The sequence below is a fragment of the Penicillium angulare genome, assembly GCF_028827245.1.
Source record: "Penicillium angulare strain IBT 27051 chromosome Unknown utg000004l_segment0_segment0, whole genome shotgun sequence".
In the NCBI taxonomy this organism is placed as follows: Eukaryota; Fungi; Ascomycota; class Eurotiomycetes; order Eurotiales; family Aspergillaceae; genus Penicillium; species Penicillium angulare.
This window is the reverse complement of record NW_026623163.1, coordinates 4090100-4103930: the sequence shown is the minus strand read 5'-3', so window position 1 is coordinate 4103930 and position 13831 is coordinate 4090100. Positions and strand designations below refer to the sequence as shown.

The 13831-nt window shown below is 44.4% G+C and overlaps 6 protein-coding genes across 6 annotated transcripts; 2 read left to right on the top strand and 4 right to left on the bottom strand.

Annotated features, from left to right (window-relative positions):
• Positions 1 to 388: 388 nt before the first annotated feature.
• N7478_005423 (MAPEG family protein) lies at positions 389 to 820 on the bottom strand (the record flags this gene model as incomplete). The annotated part of the gene is made up of 1 exon (XM_056921637.1): positions 389 to 820. The coding sequence occupies one exon, from the start codon at positions 818 to 820 to the stop codon at positions 389 to 391; it is 432 nt and encodes a 143-aa protein (XP_056779674.1).
• Positions 821 to 6441: 5621 nt separating this feature from the next.
• On the bottom strand, positions 6442 to 7118 carry N7478_005422 (mandelate racemase/muconate lactonizing enzyme family protein; the record flags this gene model as incomplete). The annotated part of the gene is made up of 2 exons (XM_056921636.1): positions 6442 to 6670; positions 6724 to 7118. 2 exons carry the CDS (start codon positions 7116 to 7118, stop codon positions 6442 to 6444), a joined length of 624 nt encoding a protein of 207 aa, XP_056779673.1.
• A 1403-nt stretch (positions 7119 to 8521) lies between these two features.
• N7478_005421 (uncharacterized protein) lies at positions 8522 to 9335 on the bottom strand (the record flags this gene model as incomplete). The annotated part of the gene is made up of 3 exons (XM_056921635.1): positions 8522 to 8730; positions 8807 to 8921; positions 9000 to 9335. 3 exons carry the CDS (start codon positions 9333 to 9335, stop codon positions 8522 to 8524), a joined length of 660 nt encoding a protein of 219 aa, XP_056779672.1.
• A 938-nt stretch (positions 9336 to 10273) lies between these two features.
• On the bottom strand, positions 10274 to 10947 carry N7478_005420 (GNAT family N-acetyltransferase; the record flags this gene model as incomplete). Its single annotated transcript, XM_056921634.1, has 2 exons — positions 10274 to 10494; positions 10554 to 10947. The coding sequence occupies 2 exons, from the start codon at positions 10945 to 10947 to the stop codon at positions 10274 to 10276; spliced, it is 615 nt and encodes a 204-aa protein (XP_056779671.1).
• An 884-nt stretch (positions 10948 to 11831) lies between these two features.
• N7478_005419 (short-chain dehydrogenase) lies at positions 11832 to 12122 on the top strand (the record flags this gene model as incomplete). The annotated part of the gene is made up of 1 exon (XM_056921633.1): positions 11832 to 12122. The coding sequence occupies one exon, from the start codon at positions 11832 to 11834 to the stop codon at positions 12120 to 12122; it is 291 nt and encodes a 96-aa protein (XP_056779670.1).
• Positions 12123 to 13195: 1073 nt separating this feature from the next.
• N7478_005418 (uncharacterized protein) lies at positions 13196 to 13670 on the top strand (the record flags this gene model as incomplete). The annotated part of the gene is made up of 2 exons (XM_056921632.1): positions 13196 to 13246; positions 13305 to 13670. The coding sequence occupies 2 exons, from the start codon at positions 13196 to 13198 to the stop codon at positions 13668 to 13670; spliced, it is 417 nt and encodes a 138-aa protein (XP_056779669.1).
• Between the last annotated feature and the right edge of the window lie 161 nt (positions 13671 to 13831).

Genomic DNA, 13831 nt, shown 5'->3' with positions numbered 1-13831 from the left:
CAAACTGAGATGGGCGTGGGCCCCCATTAATCAGTGTAGGAATTCACTTGGATCAAAATGAGGGAGGGAGGACATGATTAGACTGATATACTGTCATTTCCAGTTCGTTGATATTGAATGAGATGAGATTGATTCTATTAAGACGATCTCTGTTGTACGAATAGAGTGAAGATTGTTGCTTGTTCACCAACACTAGTGATTTCGAGCGCACGTCTCGAGCGCACGTCCTTCAATGCTCGACGATATCATATTGAATGGCGGCAGTCCCGAAGCCTTGGAATTTCCAACCATTTTATGAGATTTCTAACGTGAACTACATGACTTACTTAGCACTGATGTCAAGTCGGAATAGAAGAACTTACTCACAAGTCAGAATATCGCTATACACTCAAAGTAGTGCGATGGCAGCTCGGGCTACCATAATAGCCAATAAAGAGGATGAAAGCGCAAAGAGACCAAACCTGACCATCACTACATTGCTTGTAGCATGGACAAGTGAGTGGATAATTCGAGTCCCGGTATACATCCAAGCGAGTAAAACGTCCAAGCCTTCATTTTGTTCCCCACGAATAACTGCCAATGTGAGGGCAATTGCATAGAATTGCGTGGGTTGTTCCATTAGGTGGTTATAGTTATCTCTCTTCCATCGCGCATACCCCGGTGTCTGCGCATCGAGTTGGCTCTTTGTCGTAGTATTATCGAGCTTGATCCTCCGAAAGATCGGGATATTGACTGCGTACATCCACACTTCCATGGCTAGCGTCCAGGCATTCAGGGCAATTACTGGACCCAGAAGGCCTGAGGCTGTAGAGCTGAGCATGTTCAAAAGAGAATTAAGTATATTTTTGACGTATAAATTCCTTGCCAACGTGCGTGTGTAAACTGCTAGTGAAATAATGTGTTTCTCAGGCCTGCGACCCGTTTCATTTATAAGGGGCAGGAAATGGGGCCGTCGGTTTGATCGGCTTTCTCAAGACCGAAAAGATCGCCTACTGACTCGCAGTAAGGTAAAATGCAATAGAGTGGTTAGCGTATCTGCATTGTGTCATTTAATTCTCACGGTCGCATTCTCACCCGCAGATTGAATCCAATGGAGTCAGAGTAGAGAGCAAATGAGGCCAATGCATGATCATATGGGCCCATGTAAATACTTCAGTTGTCCTTAAGTATTTAAGCTTCTAGTAGCCAAAAGAAAAAGGTTTGTACCATATACTAGGCAGTGCATGTTGTTAGGCAGCCCGCGCCCCCTGCACACACTACACGCGCGGCCTGATACATCCATTCGCGGGCGCGCCGGCCGTATTTGCATTACCATAAGTTTCTCCAAGGTATTATCCTAACCAGATTTCGACTTTATTGAAATATTATCGAAGAATTCTTTTTCTGTCTCAGTTGGATAATGCATTAGATATTATTGAAGGCATGTTGAACACATTCATCTATAAGAAACTACAGTAATCGTGGCTGACGGTAACTGATTGTAGAGGTTTAATTTTCCCAATTATGCTGGGTATTTTAATAATACATCCTTGGAACCGAATGTAATATAACTCGCCAAGGGGTTAGAGGGGGTCAAATGCAAACAGGCTGAGACTAACAAGCCTTGTTCCAAAACAAATTGAGATCTATGAAAAGTGGTAAATTAGCCCTTCAAGGTGTGAAGATCGGGCGTGGAAGTGTGGAGAAAACAAGGTCTTTGTAATTTTCAGATTCTGTGTTGATGCAAAATGGAGCGCTTGTCCTATTACTATCTTGAATTCTTGGTATCCGACAAAGTCCCACAATTCTGTTGACTTCATTTCAAGAGAATGGGACTTGTTATGCTCAAATGCACCTTTCCCTTTCTCCAATAAGGCCTCGGCGGCCTTTTGGACTATGTCATTAGGCGACCACATAGGAATCCAGTGGCGACAGGCTGATGACTTGTCAAATTGATACGGCGGCAAGTTTAACGTCCTATGCTCTTTCGTTTGTAGAGGATGATGGGCCCAAAATGACACCCGCAAGCCCTGCTTCCAATGAGCTACAGTAGCATCAGTCAGCAAATTGAGCGAAGTACTAGACTTTGTGATTGAAACGTCCTGGAAATGATGCTCGGAAGTGGCGACCTTGTTGCGCTGCTGGGTCTGTGATGGTGCAATCTAGCCAGCCTGTTATAAACTATATGGCTACTATTACTGGTTGGAACAGACCCAATAAATAGATTGATGATTTTTCTCGCGGCAATAGACTATTTTTATTGGATATTCCTTACTGTACAATATCGACGCAATTCTTTGCAAAACACTTATTGCTCACCAAACTCACTCAAAGCCCTGGTATCTTCACCCCATATCCAACTGTTCCTGTGTCACCCCAGATCGTATAAGACTTCTAATTTGGGCTTCATTACCATGGAGCTTCTTATTCTGATAATTAATATATACTTTTTAAACTGTCAGTGTAATCGTGAAACACATGGCAACACCCAAGCCTGTGCCTTGTCAGTCAAATTTTACTTCGTCCACAGTATCACGACCTAGTAGCAGTTGGACTTACACATGCCAAGCCCGGGGGGGGGGGGGGGGTGGACTATCGGTCCATAAATAACTACCCCAGACATTTGATGTTCCTCCGAGTGCGTTCAGGAGGGCCACTCCAGCTGCTCGCTTTGGATAAGGTCGGGCAACATGCAAGTTCAAAGGTTTGTATAGAATAATTTGAGGGCCAACTGCAATAGAAAAACATTAGCAAAAAATTTCATCGGCGTATTTGGTAGCTTTCTTTACGAATTACACTCGGGAAAAGCATTATTGCAAAATATCTTGCTCCGACGCTAGTCGATACGCAAGGAATGACGAAAGCAACAATTCCAGCGCACAGGCATAAGAGAGTGGGCCAGTAAAGAACCATTTTACGCTTGGGTTGGGGTCAGTTAATTCTAGTTGTGAAATAGTAGTGGATGTCGTTCAAAAAGCCCTCACATCGCTCCACCAGCTGATGAAGTAGAAGAAAAAGCAAGCAAGAGCTGTCCTCGTTATCAGTTGGCGTGTGTCAAATTCATATCATAGGAGCACTGACGATATGGAGGGGCGGTCAGCACAAGTGTGATGGTTGAATTATATCCGATGGTAGAAACAATTGTTGGTAGAAAGTTCAAGGCGGAGTTCATGGCTTGTGACATGATAATACAGAAGACCAGTGTCCAGACCTACCACTCTCTAATCAGCTCCATTATGGCAGACGAGTTGCAAATTCAACATGTTTTACCTTAATATCTTCATTGCAAGTACAAAACCTTGGACGGCGCTAACTTCGTCGCCGGCTTCACCAACACCAGCCTCCTGTTCAATCCGCCAAACAGCAAGGTCTCGCTCGCTCTAACGGCTTGAGAATGCGTGTATTATGGGGGTACTCAGGCTACCAACTATTAGCATTTCCACTGTCAAAATGGAGCTCTTGGATGAAACGCACCATTATAAAACATCCAATCACACCAATACCAACTGTCGCCACTCCCTCACTGAAGCTAGTGTCAGTGCCAGTTCCCAATCGTAGTATATAATCCCGATAGTATAACATTACACAATGAACAAATATCTCCATCCCTGAATGCCATGAACGCCATTTAATTTGAGCAATCCCGCTGCGATAAGCCCCCCAAACGCACTTCCTAACTGTTGACCTATAAAAAGGGCCGCAAGTCGTTTTCCAAGCTCCTGCTTAGTGTACCAGGCCGACAAGAAGTATATGACACCTGAATTTGGTCAGAAAAAATTGAATCACTTGTTGGCTTCAAAATAACCGACCTGGGAAGGAAACAGCTTCTACTAGGCCCAAAATCACACGAACAGCTAGCAGAGATACATAAGATTGGACGGCAGCGGTGCACGAAGAAATGACACCCCAAGCTACAACGGCGCAGCATATATCTTGAAAATAACTTTAGCAAGCTTAAATCGCTTGATTAAACTCGTGCAACGAATTTATATGTCGGGAAACTTACAGAGACCCGGGCGAGGAACTTTGATTATGATCATATTCGAGGGGATTTGAAATGGGATGTACCCAACTATATTTAGATTCAGCTCAAAATCCATCATCCTGGAGTACTTATGAGCCGCACAGACCATAGAGAATCGAAATTGCAGTTGAAAACTGATCGGCCGTCATATTCAAGTCTTCCATGATATTTTGGAGCTTCGCGGCGGAAAGATTTTGGCGATCAATATCTAGTACAATTAGTCCTGTTGTCTGGTCTTCTGGAAGGTAAACATACAATTCAAAATGTAGAGGACCATTATGATGGGCCTTGAACGGTCAATTTTCTTTTCTGTTGCCAAGGGGAGAGCCATCACTTACAAGATAAGAAAGTCGATCTTTCGAACAATTCGACGCTCAATATTAGATCTCTCTTCCGGGGTGGGTCCACGAAGGCTCTCCGGCAACACAGCCATTGCATCAGTACGTTTCAATGTTTCTTTGTCATGTTCAGGAAAGTGCGCGTCGGAATTTAAATGGTCCACTGGCCCTTCAATTTGGACTGGGGGATCACGAAAATTTGAAGGCTTTGATGCCGTATTGAAAAGTCGCGCCCACGTAGAACAGGATGTGAACAAAGTTGATGCAGAGAGCACAAAATAGTTGCAGGACGCTAGGCTCTATTCTAAGCCTTAGAAGGGTTTTTATATGTCAAATTAAACTACCGGGGTATAGTACATTCTAAGAGAGGATAATTTCGAACTATCCCGGTCTTCTACTTTCTGAATCCACCATTAAACTTCATCACTTGCGCGGGGAAGTGCCAGGAGAATCATTCCATCCCAGAGCACCCCCACGCGGAGGCCACTCTGAAAAGACCATTAAGTTATTAAGATCAAGTCGAGCCCGCGAATATTTGATGCTTAACGGGTTGCAGCTCCAATCCTTTCTTTCCCGAGTTACCATATTTGGGAATTTACAGCCAAGCCTCTCCACCCGTCAAAGCGGGTTTGTCCCCGGACCCCGCATTCTACTGCATCACGGTGGGGGTTCGACAAACTAATGATTGATACGCAGGTGTATAGCGGTCCGGGTGGTAATCTTGCCGCCTGGCTTTTGACAAGGACATGTAATTCAATTTAAACTGGTAGAAAGCTTGAAGAGCCGAGTTAGAATAATACTTTCCTTCACCACCTTTCATTAAAGTATGTGTTGGTGTTGACAGAACCTCATCTCTGGAGGCAAATAAAGCTATTGAGACCACGTCAAGTCTCAGGTCGTAGTAAATAGCGCTTGGTAGTGCCGGACACGGTAGGGTTCACAGAAAACTCTCGAGGTTATTTATTTCATTTAAGATATTAGATCTTACTAGTAGTATTTATAGACGCTAACCTTAGAAAAGACATCAAAAGATAGTATAAAGCGAAAGCTTGAATGGATCCATTCCGACCGTAGACTAGTATAATGAATGTTAGGTCTCTACATATATCCTTGGATCAAATTGAAGAACCACGTGTTATCGAGCCGCACGCAACAGATTGATAATCACAACATGTGCATTTAATGAGAATAACGAAGTTGGGCGCCAGGGGGAGAGGAGAAGAGAGAGAAAGAGGCCGTGGGGTGAGAGGTTGGTATCACCACGCTTGCCTCAGCTATTTAATTAATACAGATAGTAACAGATAACGTACATCACGTCCATAACACCACGGCACATTTAAATGCTTCAAACCTTGGAAATCGTTCAAAGTATTATAAAGCCTCAGCCTCACAATACATACTAGTACACGTAACACTACTAGGAGTACTAGTAGTATATTAACAGACTCGGAGCGACATCCAAATCAGCCTACATATATGTACTAACTTGAACTAATAGGTAGCCCCAAGCATCAACCAAGCATTGAAATAACCAAAATAAGAAATATACTAACTTGGAGCGCTTGTTAACCGGCGGGACTTTCCTTTCGTAAATAATTTTGCGATGCACTAACTAGCTCTCGAAACTTTTAAGCGCGTCCTTATCAATAGTGATGACCAACCCTGGCTTTTGTGGGACCCCGACGCATCCATCCACACCTCAAACTTTTCAACCAACAGCTTGTCCCATAGGCTATTGTGAGTCCGATCAAATTCAACAACGGGCTCGTTGATCAATGGGATAGGATTGGCTGTATGTGGTGACGGCGGGATGATCGCTATAGCTTGTAGGGCGGCAGCGAGCGCGATGCCTGATCCCCAAACGTGAGGAATAACTAGAACACCACGGGCATTGGCTAAAGCAAGTATTTGAGTGAATGCCGTGAAACGTCCACAGACTGTGAGATCAGGTTGCACGATGTCAACGAAACCCCCGCCGATGAAATCCCGAAAGACGTAGCGCGTGAATTCAGCTTCTCCGCCAGCAACGGGGATGGGATTCTCTGCACGAACCCGGCGGTATGCCTCTCGGTCCTTGGGAACAACCGGTTCCTCGAAGAATCATATATCGTACTTTTCCATAAGTCGGCCCATTCTAATAGCGGTAGCTGCGCTGTATGCGTGGTTTGCATCCACCATGAGAGTCACGTTCGGTCCAACAGTTTCGCGAATAACTTTGAGTCTTTCTGCATCGGCAGATGGGTCGAGAAGTCCAATCTTCACTTTTAGGGTATCGAATCCAGTCTCTCGGTACCCTTTTAAATCTTTCCTTACCGCATCTAAAATCCGGCTGAGATCATCGTATTTCTCGGGATAATAGCATCCCGTCGCATATGCTTTCACTTGTTGCCGAAAGGCCCTCCAAGCATCTTCACTATAGGGAGCCCAACGGCCTTGCCACTAATATCCCACAGTGCGATATCAACTGCACTTATAGCCTCAATGTATGTGCCTTTCTGACCAAAGTCACGGGAGGAAGCATAGATTTCTTCCCAGATAACAACAGGCTGTGTTGGATCCCGGCCAATGAGCTTAGGGGCAAAGACGTGATCTATAACAGCGGCTACCGGCTCAGGGGGGCCATATTGGCCTCCTTCACCCCATCCGACGAGACCTGTATCGGTCTGAATTCGCACCAGATAGGAGTTCCTTTCGGGAAATCGAGCTTGCGACGAAAAAAAAGTTTTATCACCGAGGGGAATTCTAAGAATATGTGACTCAACAGATACGATCTTCATGGCTAACGCTAGCAAAATTTGGCTTTGTCGAGATGGAAAAAACTTTTGAAGCAGAATAACAAACTTGAAGTGGATGTTGAAGGTGTGGGAGGTACTACAATTTGTATTCCAGGAAGTGAGTGGCATTCGACCATGTAACATGTAACAGGTAAAAACTAGCTACCAATAAAAATGCGGACTACCTAAATCAGTAATATTTTTGCGAGAACATCCTATCCGGGCGTTTAACATATATAAGGGGCTTTACGATGAAAAATTATAATAATATTGGGTTATCAAGTGTTGCAAAATGACGAGGTAGCCTATATCCACTGCGGATGTAACCCCCACGCTTCCCTCTCCGGCTTTGCCGTCGTGAACCACAATCTATGCCAGGCCACACCCCACACAGTCAAGATCAGAGTCAGGGATCTGCCCGAGATGACAGTTCAGTGCATTGGTCCCGAGCACAATCATTCAGATGGACATGGGCGAAGCGACAGATGATAGGGAAGGTCATAGAGGCCAAGCATCGCTTTAAACTGAAGCCCGAAACATGAGGCTAATAATAGACACCGCCCTTACGGATACGTTTGTTTCCCCTATCCCTTTCCTTTCTCTCAACGTTCACCACACTCTCAAATCAGCTTCTGCCCAGTCAATGTGAGTCAACGACAGATATTTCAAGGAACGCCCCTCAGGCACGATATGCTATGCAATACAAGTCGCATACTGGCTCCATTCTTCATCCTCCTTTAATTCTGCCAGATCCTTTGCCGGCAAGCATAGCAAAACAGGGTAGGCACCGTTTTCTGGCTCCTGAACACGGAAGCAACGGCTATTCTACACCTACCTATTATACCCCTAGCTCTAGCTTTTCTCTCATTATTAATTATAATAGATTTTTTCACTTCGATTTGTTCAATTCACACAATCTGGGAACACCTGTATACTTGGCATAATCCCCCAAAGATTTACTTGTCATAAACCTAAGGGCTAGGCCTATTGTGGACTAGCGCCTTTCATCATCTTCTGCCTCATATTTCTGGCGTCAAAGTTGTTCATGAAGCGTCGTGCATATCCCATCGCAAATGCCCGAAAAACTCCGCCACGCCTTTGTCTTCGGTGCTGGTGCGTCGATAATCCACCCTATTATCAGCGTCGCTGTTCATACTGTCCTCACCTGCCCCTTTTTATGTTCATATCATTGCCCTACATTTTTATTAATCACGACATGAATTACGCTTCTAAAACATTCGATGTGAATTGTGGGCCTGCCTTTCACCATCCATCCACATTTGGGAACGTTGCCACAGAAAAGCAAGTTTCCGAATGCTAAAGCGTTTACGGTTTCTTCCAGAGGGAGTGATCAAAAACAATTCTAAACAACAGTATTCTATTATTGATGTGCCAGACATTATCACTTAAACTGATTTGCCAAAAACCCGGAATCGGTTTTCAAGGGGCTCAAATGCCTTCTCCCCGGGCTCCGAAGTAGGGGTACCAAAAACTAGTTGAGCATCAAGCTTCCATGAGGCGGGCAAACCCCAGGTTTTGGCGATCGCCTTGTCGATCAAGGGGCTATAATGCTGAAGGTTCGCACCGAAGCCCTCGGACTCGAGGGCAACCCAGACTGCTACAAGTTAGATAATCGATTCAAGATGTCATTGTTTTTGAAAGCCATTAAAGCACAATAGCATAGAACTCACCGAGATACTGGGACATGGCATTTGACTCCAACGCAAAAGGATCGAACTTGTCTGCGTAGATAGCAAATTTCTCCTTAATGGGACCAAGAGTCTCGTAATCAACAAAGAACAAAACCTGTATGTCGGGTCAGTAACTCTTTAAAACAATTCTAGACATGAGATTCGTCTCGCTTTTCGTCATTGGTAAACTCACTGTTCCATATGCCGCACGGAAAGAATTGAGCTTGGGTTTTGTGGATTTCTCAAATGCCTCCTGAGGAAGGACACCGGCGGCAACGAGGCCCTCCATCGCGCTAATGGCTAGATCCCATACCTTCTGGTGTTCTTCATTTAATAGCAAGACTACACGAGAAGTCTGTGTGTTAAATGAGCTGGGAACATGCAGAATTGAGTCTTGCACGATACGCTCAATGGCATCGTCAGAGATCGGGCTCTCGGCCTTGAGACCATAGTATGTGCGGCGTCCCTTGACTAGCTCCAGAAGAGTAGCGGTTGCCGGGTTCTTGAATTCAGTAGCGATTGAGCCCATTTTGGTACTATGGTTCACTTGACAAAGGAGGGGACTGATCGTGGAAAAGTATATTATAATGGCCAAAATCAGAATGTGGGCTGAATACATATTTAATAGTTTCGGAGCCATTTTCCAACTCCAATCTGTCAAATCCTAAGACCATCAAATATCGCTATAATTCCGTTCGTTTTGATTATTAATCGAAGTATTGTCAAATCCTGCACCAATGAAACTTTGCAGTTGATCGCAATATCTCCACCGAGTCAGGTCATACTTGTCCGGATAGCCAATCAACGTAACGCATATCTTGGGGACGGAACACCGGCACTTACAGTCCCCGGCAGGTTTGTAAGCGGTTCAGATCGTATGAATAGGCCGAGCAAGCCGGAATACTTCAGCATATCTAAGCAATCCTCCTTCAGAGGTGCTCAGAAGGGGCTCCGGTATGTAAGCGTGACAAAGCTTAAATCTTTGAAACGGCTTCGGAAAGTTGGGCTTGGGCATCAATGCCACGAGAGCAATGCGACTGGCCCCCTTATCAGATGGCCAGCCACATGCTGCAAAAGTTTTTAAGAGTATTTACTGGTATTTAGCCTGAAACCAAGACTCTGGTCCAAATGAAAGTTAATTTGATTTTGAACTACCGAAATTGGTTGCGAAATATCCTGCATTCTGTAGATTATCTCTACATCCACCATGGCTATACACACAGCTCTTTTTTTTTTTTTTTTTTTTTTTTAAATTTTGTGGTTCAATTTAGATAGTCTAAGCCCCACATTCAGATGATGGTGGACCTTTTTATTCTCGTTTCCTCAATTTTAGTCATTATCCAGGGTACAATTATCAATTCGTTAAAGCGATTTTTTAAAATAGATACATCTATTTCAGGTTCCTCTGCCCTCTTCTCGCTTTCTATGAAAGAAACCATTCATATAGAAGAGGGAATATGTTTTCGTTCAACTCTGATCATGCTCCCGACGAACCATTGATACAGTACCCTGTCCAACGATACTATAATCTGTGAATCCGAATCTTGCATAAAATACAGCACCGTCCTCACTCGCGCCCACATAAATACTTAGCCTTTCTGCATCCGCCTGTTCACAAGCCCACTTCACAAGCATAGTAGCAGCGCCTTGCCGTTGATAAGATGGATGTGTCGCAACGATGTCCAAAACTTCAACTCAATAAAGTAATCAGTAACCCGAGTACAACCTAGAATATTGATAAACATACAAAGATGCTTTTCGTTGCCCATAACACGCCTTCGGTTATTCTCCCCTCTCCTCACAAACGCGTCACAAAGTCCTTTGGGCATATCAGTGTGCCACGGTGGGTAGCGTGGTCCTCTTTCTTCAGCCAAGGAAAAGTCCCATTTGGCATATGCGGCTATTGGCGGTTTTCCATCGGTGTCTTTGGACCCAGTATCTATGATTTTCATATAGGTCTGAAAAGGATGTTCAAGCATATCGCGAGAAATGGCATCCTGCAGCCAGTTTTTTACACCGGTTGTATCAGGAAACAGGCTTCTTGAATGGGGGTCAGAAAAAGCGGCAAACCAAAGCTCCACTAGGGCATGGATGTCTTCTGAGACGACACCCTCTAGCTTCAAGTGATTCGCATTTGACATCGCGGGAGCACAGAGAGACGTAAAGCGATAAAATTCCAGAAAAACAAACCTTGGAAGGCTGCAATAGTCAACTCAAGGAGAAGAAATCCAAAAGTAAGGTGCAAAACTCCGGTAGGTAATAGCCTGACATAATCTGGAGGCCCCCGCAATAAATAGTAACTATATCGCTGACGCCTATTGTAGTAGGCCGCATGGCAGCACATCTGGAATAGGACTAGCGCTTACTCGCATATATCACGATGCTGGTGCTACTTTTTATATGACAGCGCGCAATAAGAGCAAAGCGGATGCTACAATTCAAGACATCACCACATCAACCACATCTAAAGCTCCTGGTGTCATAAATTTCTTGAAATAGATTTCTCTGATGTCACTACGATCAAGCTCTTTGTTACTGCCTTTTTATCACAAGAATCACGACTTGATATTCTTAACAACAATGCGGGAGTTGCCTGCGTACGATTGTCAGAGCGTACTAGTCAAGGACTCGAGCCTCATATAGGTATCAACTGCGCGGCTCCATACCTTCTGACCTCCCTGATGTCAGATATTTTGGTCCCTACCTCGACAAAGTCAAATACAGCACCCGATAGTGTTCGTGTTATTTGCTCCAGCAGTCTACTTGTTGATATCTCAACACCAGCCGAGGGGGTTCCGCCTGTATACCTAGATACTCCTAGGGAAGACCATGTCAGGACTTACACCATCAGTAAAATAGGGAATTGGTTCTTCGCTGATCGTTTTGCAAGGCTCTCTGAAGCTTTGGCTATACGCCCCCAGGCGAAGCTTTTGCTACAAAGGGTGTCGTGTGCATCACGGCTAATCCGGCTACTGCACGAACGAAAATATATGACAATGAACCTAAGATAGCGATCTGGTTGACCATGCCCGTCTTTCCTACTGCTGAAGAAAGAGCAAAGTCTTTGTTATGGGCAGGTTGCTCTGACAAAGTCACCATCAAGGATGGCGGGCGATACGTGATACCTTTCGGAAGGTGGCATCCAAACTCAAGGGCCGATCTGTTAGAAGTTATGGCCGATGGCAAGGATGGCAATGGCAAACCCAACTACGCGAAAGGCCTTAAAGAATGGCTGGAGATGACCACGAAGCAATTTCGACGAACACACGTGGTCAATCAACTAGTCATCCGAGCACGAGGCTTCACATATAAGTAATGGATTATCTAGCCCCCTATTTAAAATTAACTATATCCATTGGGTGATTAATTGAATCATGAATGACAGTTGCCGTTAAACCAACCAGTCGAGATGTTCACCATAACACCATTCATTAATGGAAATAGAACCAGAAGAATAAGTCACGACGGCTTAACTCCGCGGTCTTCAGATATTGAAAACCCCTTACGCAAATTGATGTCAGGCCTCTGCATGATAATTTGAATATTCACGGGTAGAAGAGGCCTTAGTTGGGCCCCACAGTATGCTACTGCATAACCGTTGAGTGTTAAATTGCGTGTCCACCGAGATTCCGTAACAAAATTGGACTTAGGTTGTTGAGCTACCACTTACCTAAAAAGTATAGATCGCTTGGATGTGTGCATAATACATTCTTGCTTCTCGGAATGTGAGCGACTTCTCCAGGCCTCATGGCAAGTACCCGGACCGCGGCTAGTGGCGTTATCCATATTTCCAACTCACGAGAGGCTTGTCTATAAACCTTAAAATGTTGGCCTTTTAAGGAAATTTCCAACTATTCCAGATGATGGAAAGCCCATAAACCGTGATTTATCCCAGCGGCCAATGCAGACGTTGGCATATAAGGGCTTATAAGGGGGTATCTTATCCAGCATGCCAAGGAGTGGGTTTTGGGCATTCTCAATACCACTGGGAAATTTTCAAAATGTAGAATTTCGATAATGCAACACAAACATTGAATTCTGTTTTATTCAATTGGTTAGATCGAGCAACTAAGACATCTCGGTGAACGCAGCTTGCTAGTCGAAGCATGAAGTTACTAGGTACTCTTCCAATCTTGTTGCAAACTTCTAGGAGTATAAATATGAACTGTCTCCCCAACATAAGTGGTGGCCACGAAGCCATTCAAGTTGTATAACACCTTGGAAATCAGTCGTGCACTCCTTTGTGCCGGGCTCCCGATCAATCGTCTTAATATGAAGCTGTATGATCCAGTCGAGTACACATTTATCTTTACCTGTTGACAAAAACTTTGCGATCGGCCAAAATTTACATTTCATACACGGTCCGCCAAAAGTCGTGGCTCCGGAGACATGGACGAAAAGCCCGATGAAGTACAAGAACAACCATCGCCAGTTGAAAACGTAAGATGGAAATCTGTTGGACATGCGTAGTCTTCTTCATCTAAATAGAAATTTACAGGAACTCGAAGTGAATACTGAGCTTCAAAGAAGTCACAGTCAGCCAACTGCAATTTTGAATAAATCCAGTGAAGGAGAAGATGAAGCATCGGGCCACCAGTCTTCACGCACTTCGATGCGCAAATTACCTTCTTCGGCGATTCAGACACAAAATGATTATTCGAATCAGGAGGAACCTCTCCCAGTCTGCAACAATTCGCCTATCCTAATCACGCGGACGAGTCCTACTTTGCACAGAAACCACAGCCGCCAAGTGGATCTCATTGCAAGCACTACGAGATACGCCACTCGGTTTTACAGGAACCGGGCCGACATTGAAGATATCAGCTCTCCTGCTGAAAATTCATATATAGCTGGGAAATCATAGTCAATGCAGGTCCAAATAGGGCCGAGAAACAACTTGAACGACTATACATTTATGTTGGTAGTATTTGAGGTCAAGAAAAGTACGAGTGTTCGTTTGTGTGTTGTGGTGAAATAAATGACTGTCGTATAGTACTCATACTCATATCTTTCACTAGTTCCAAC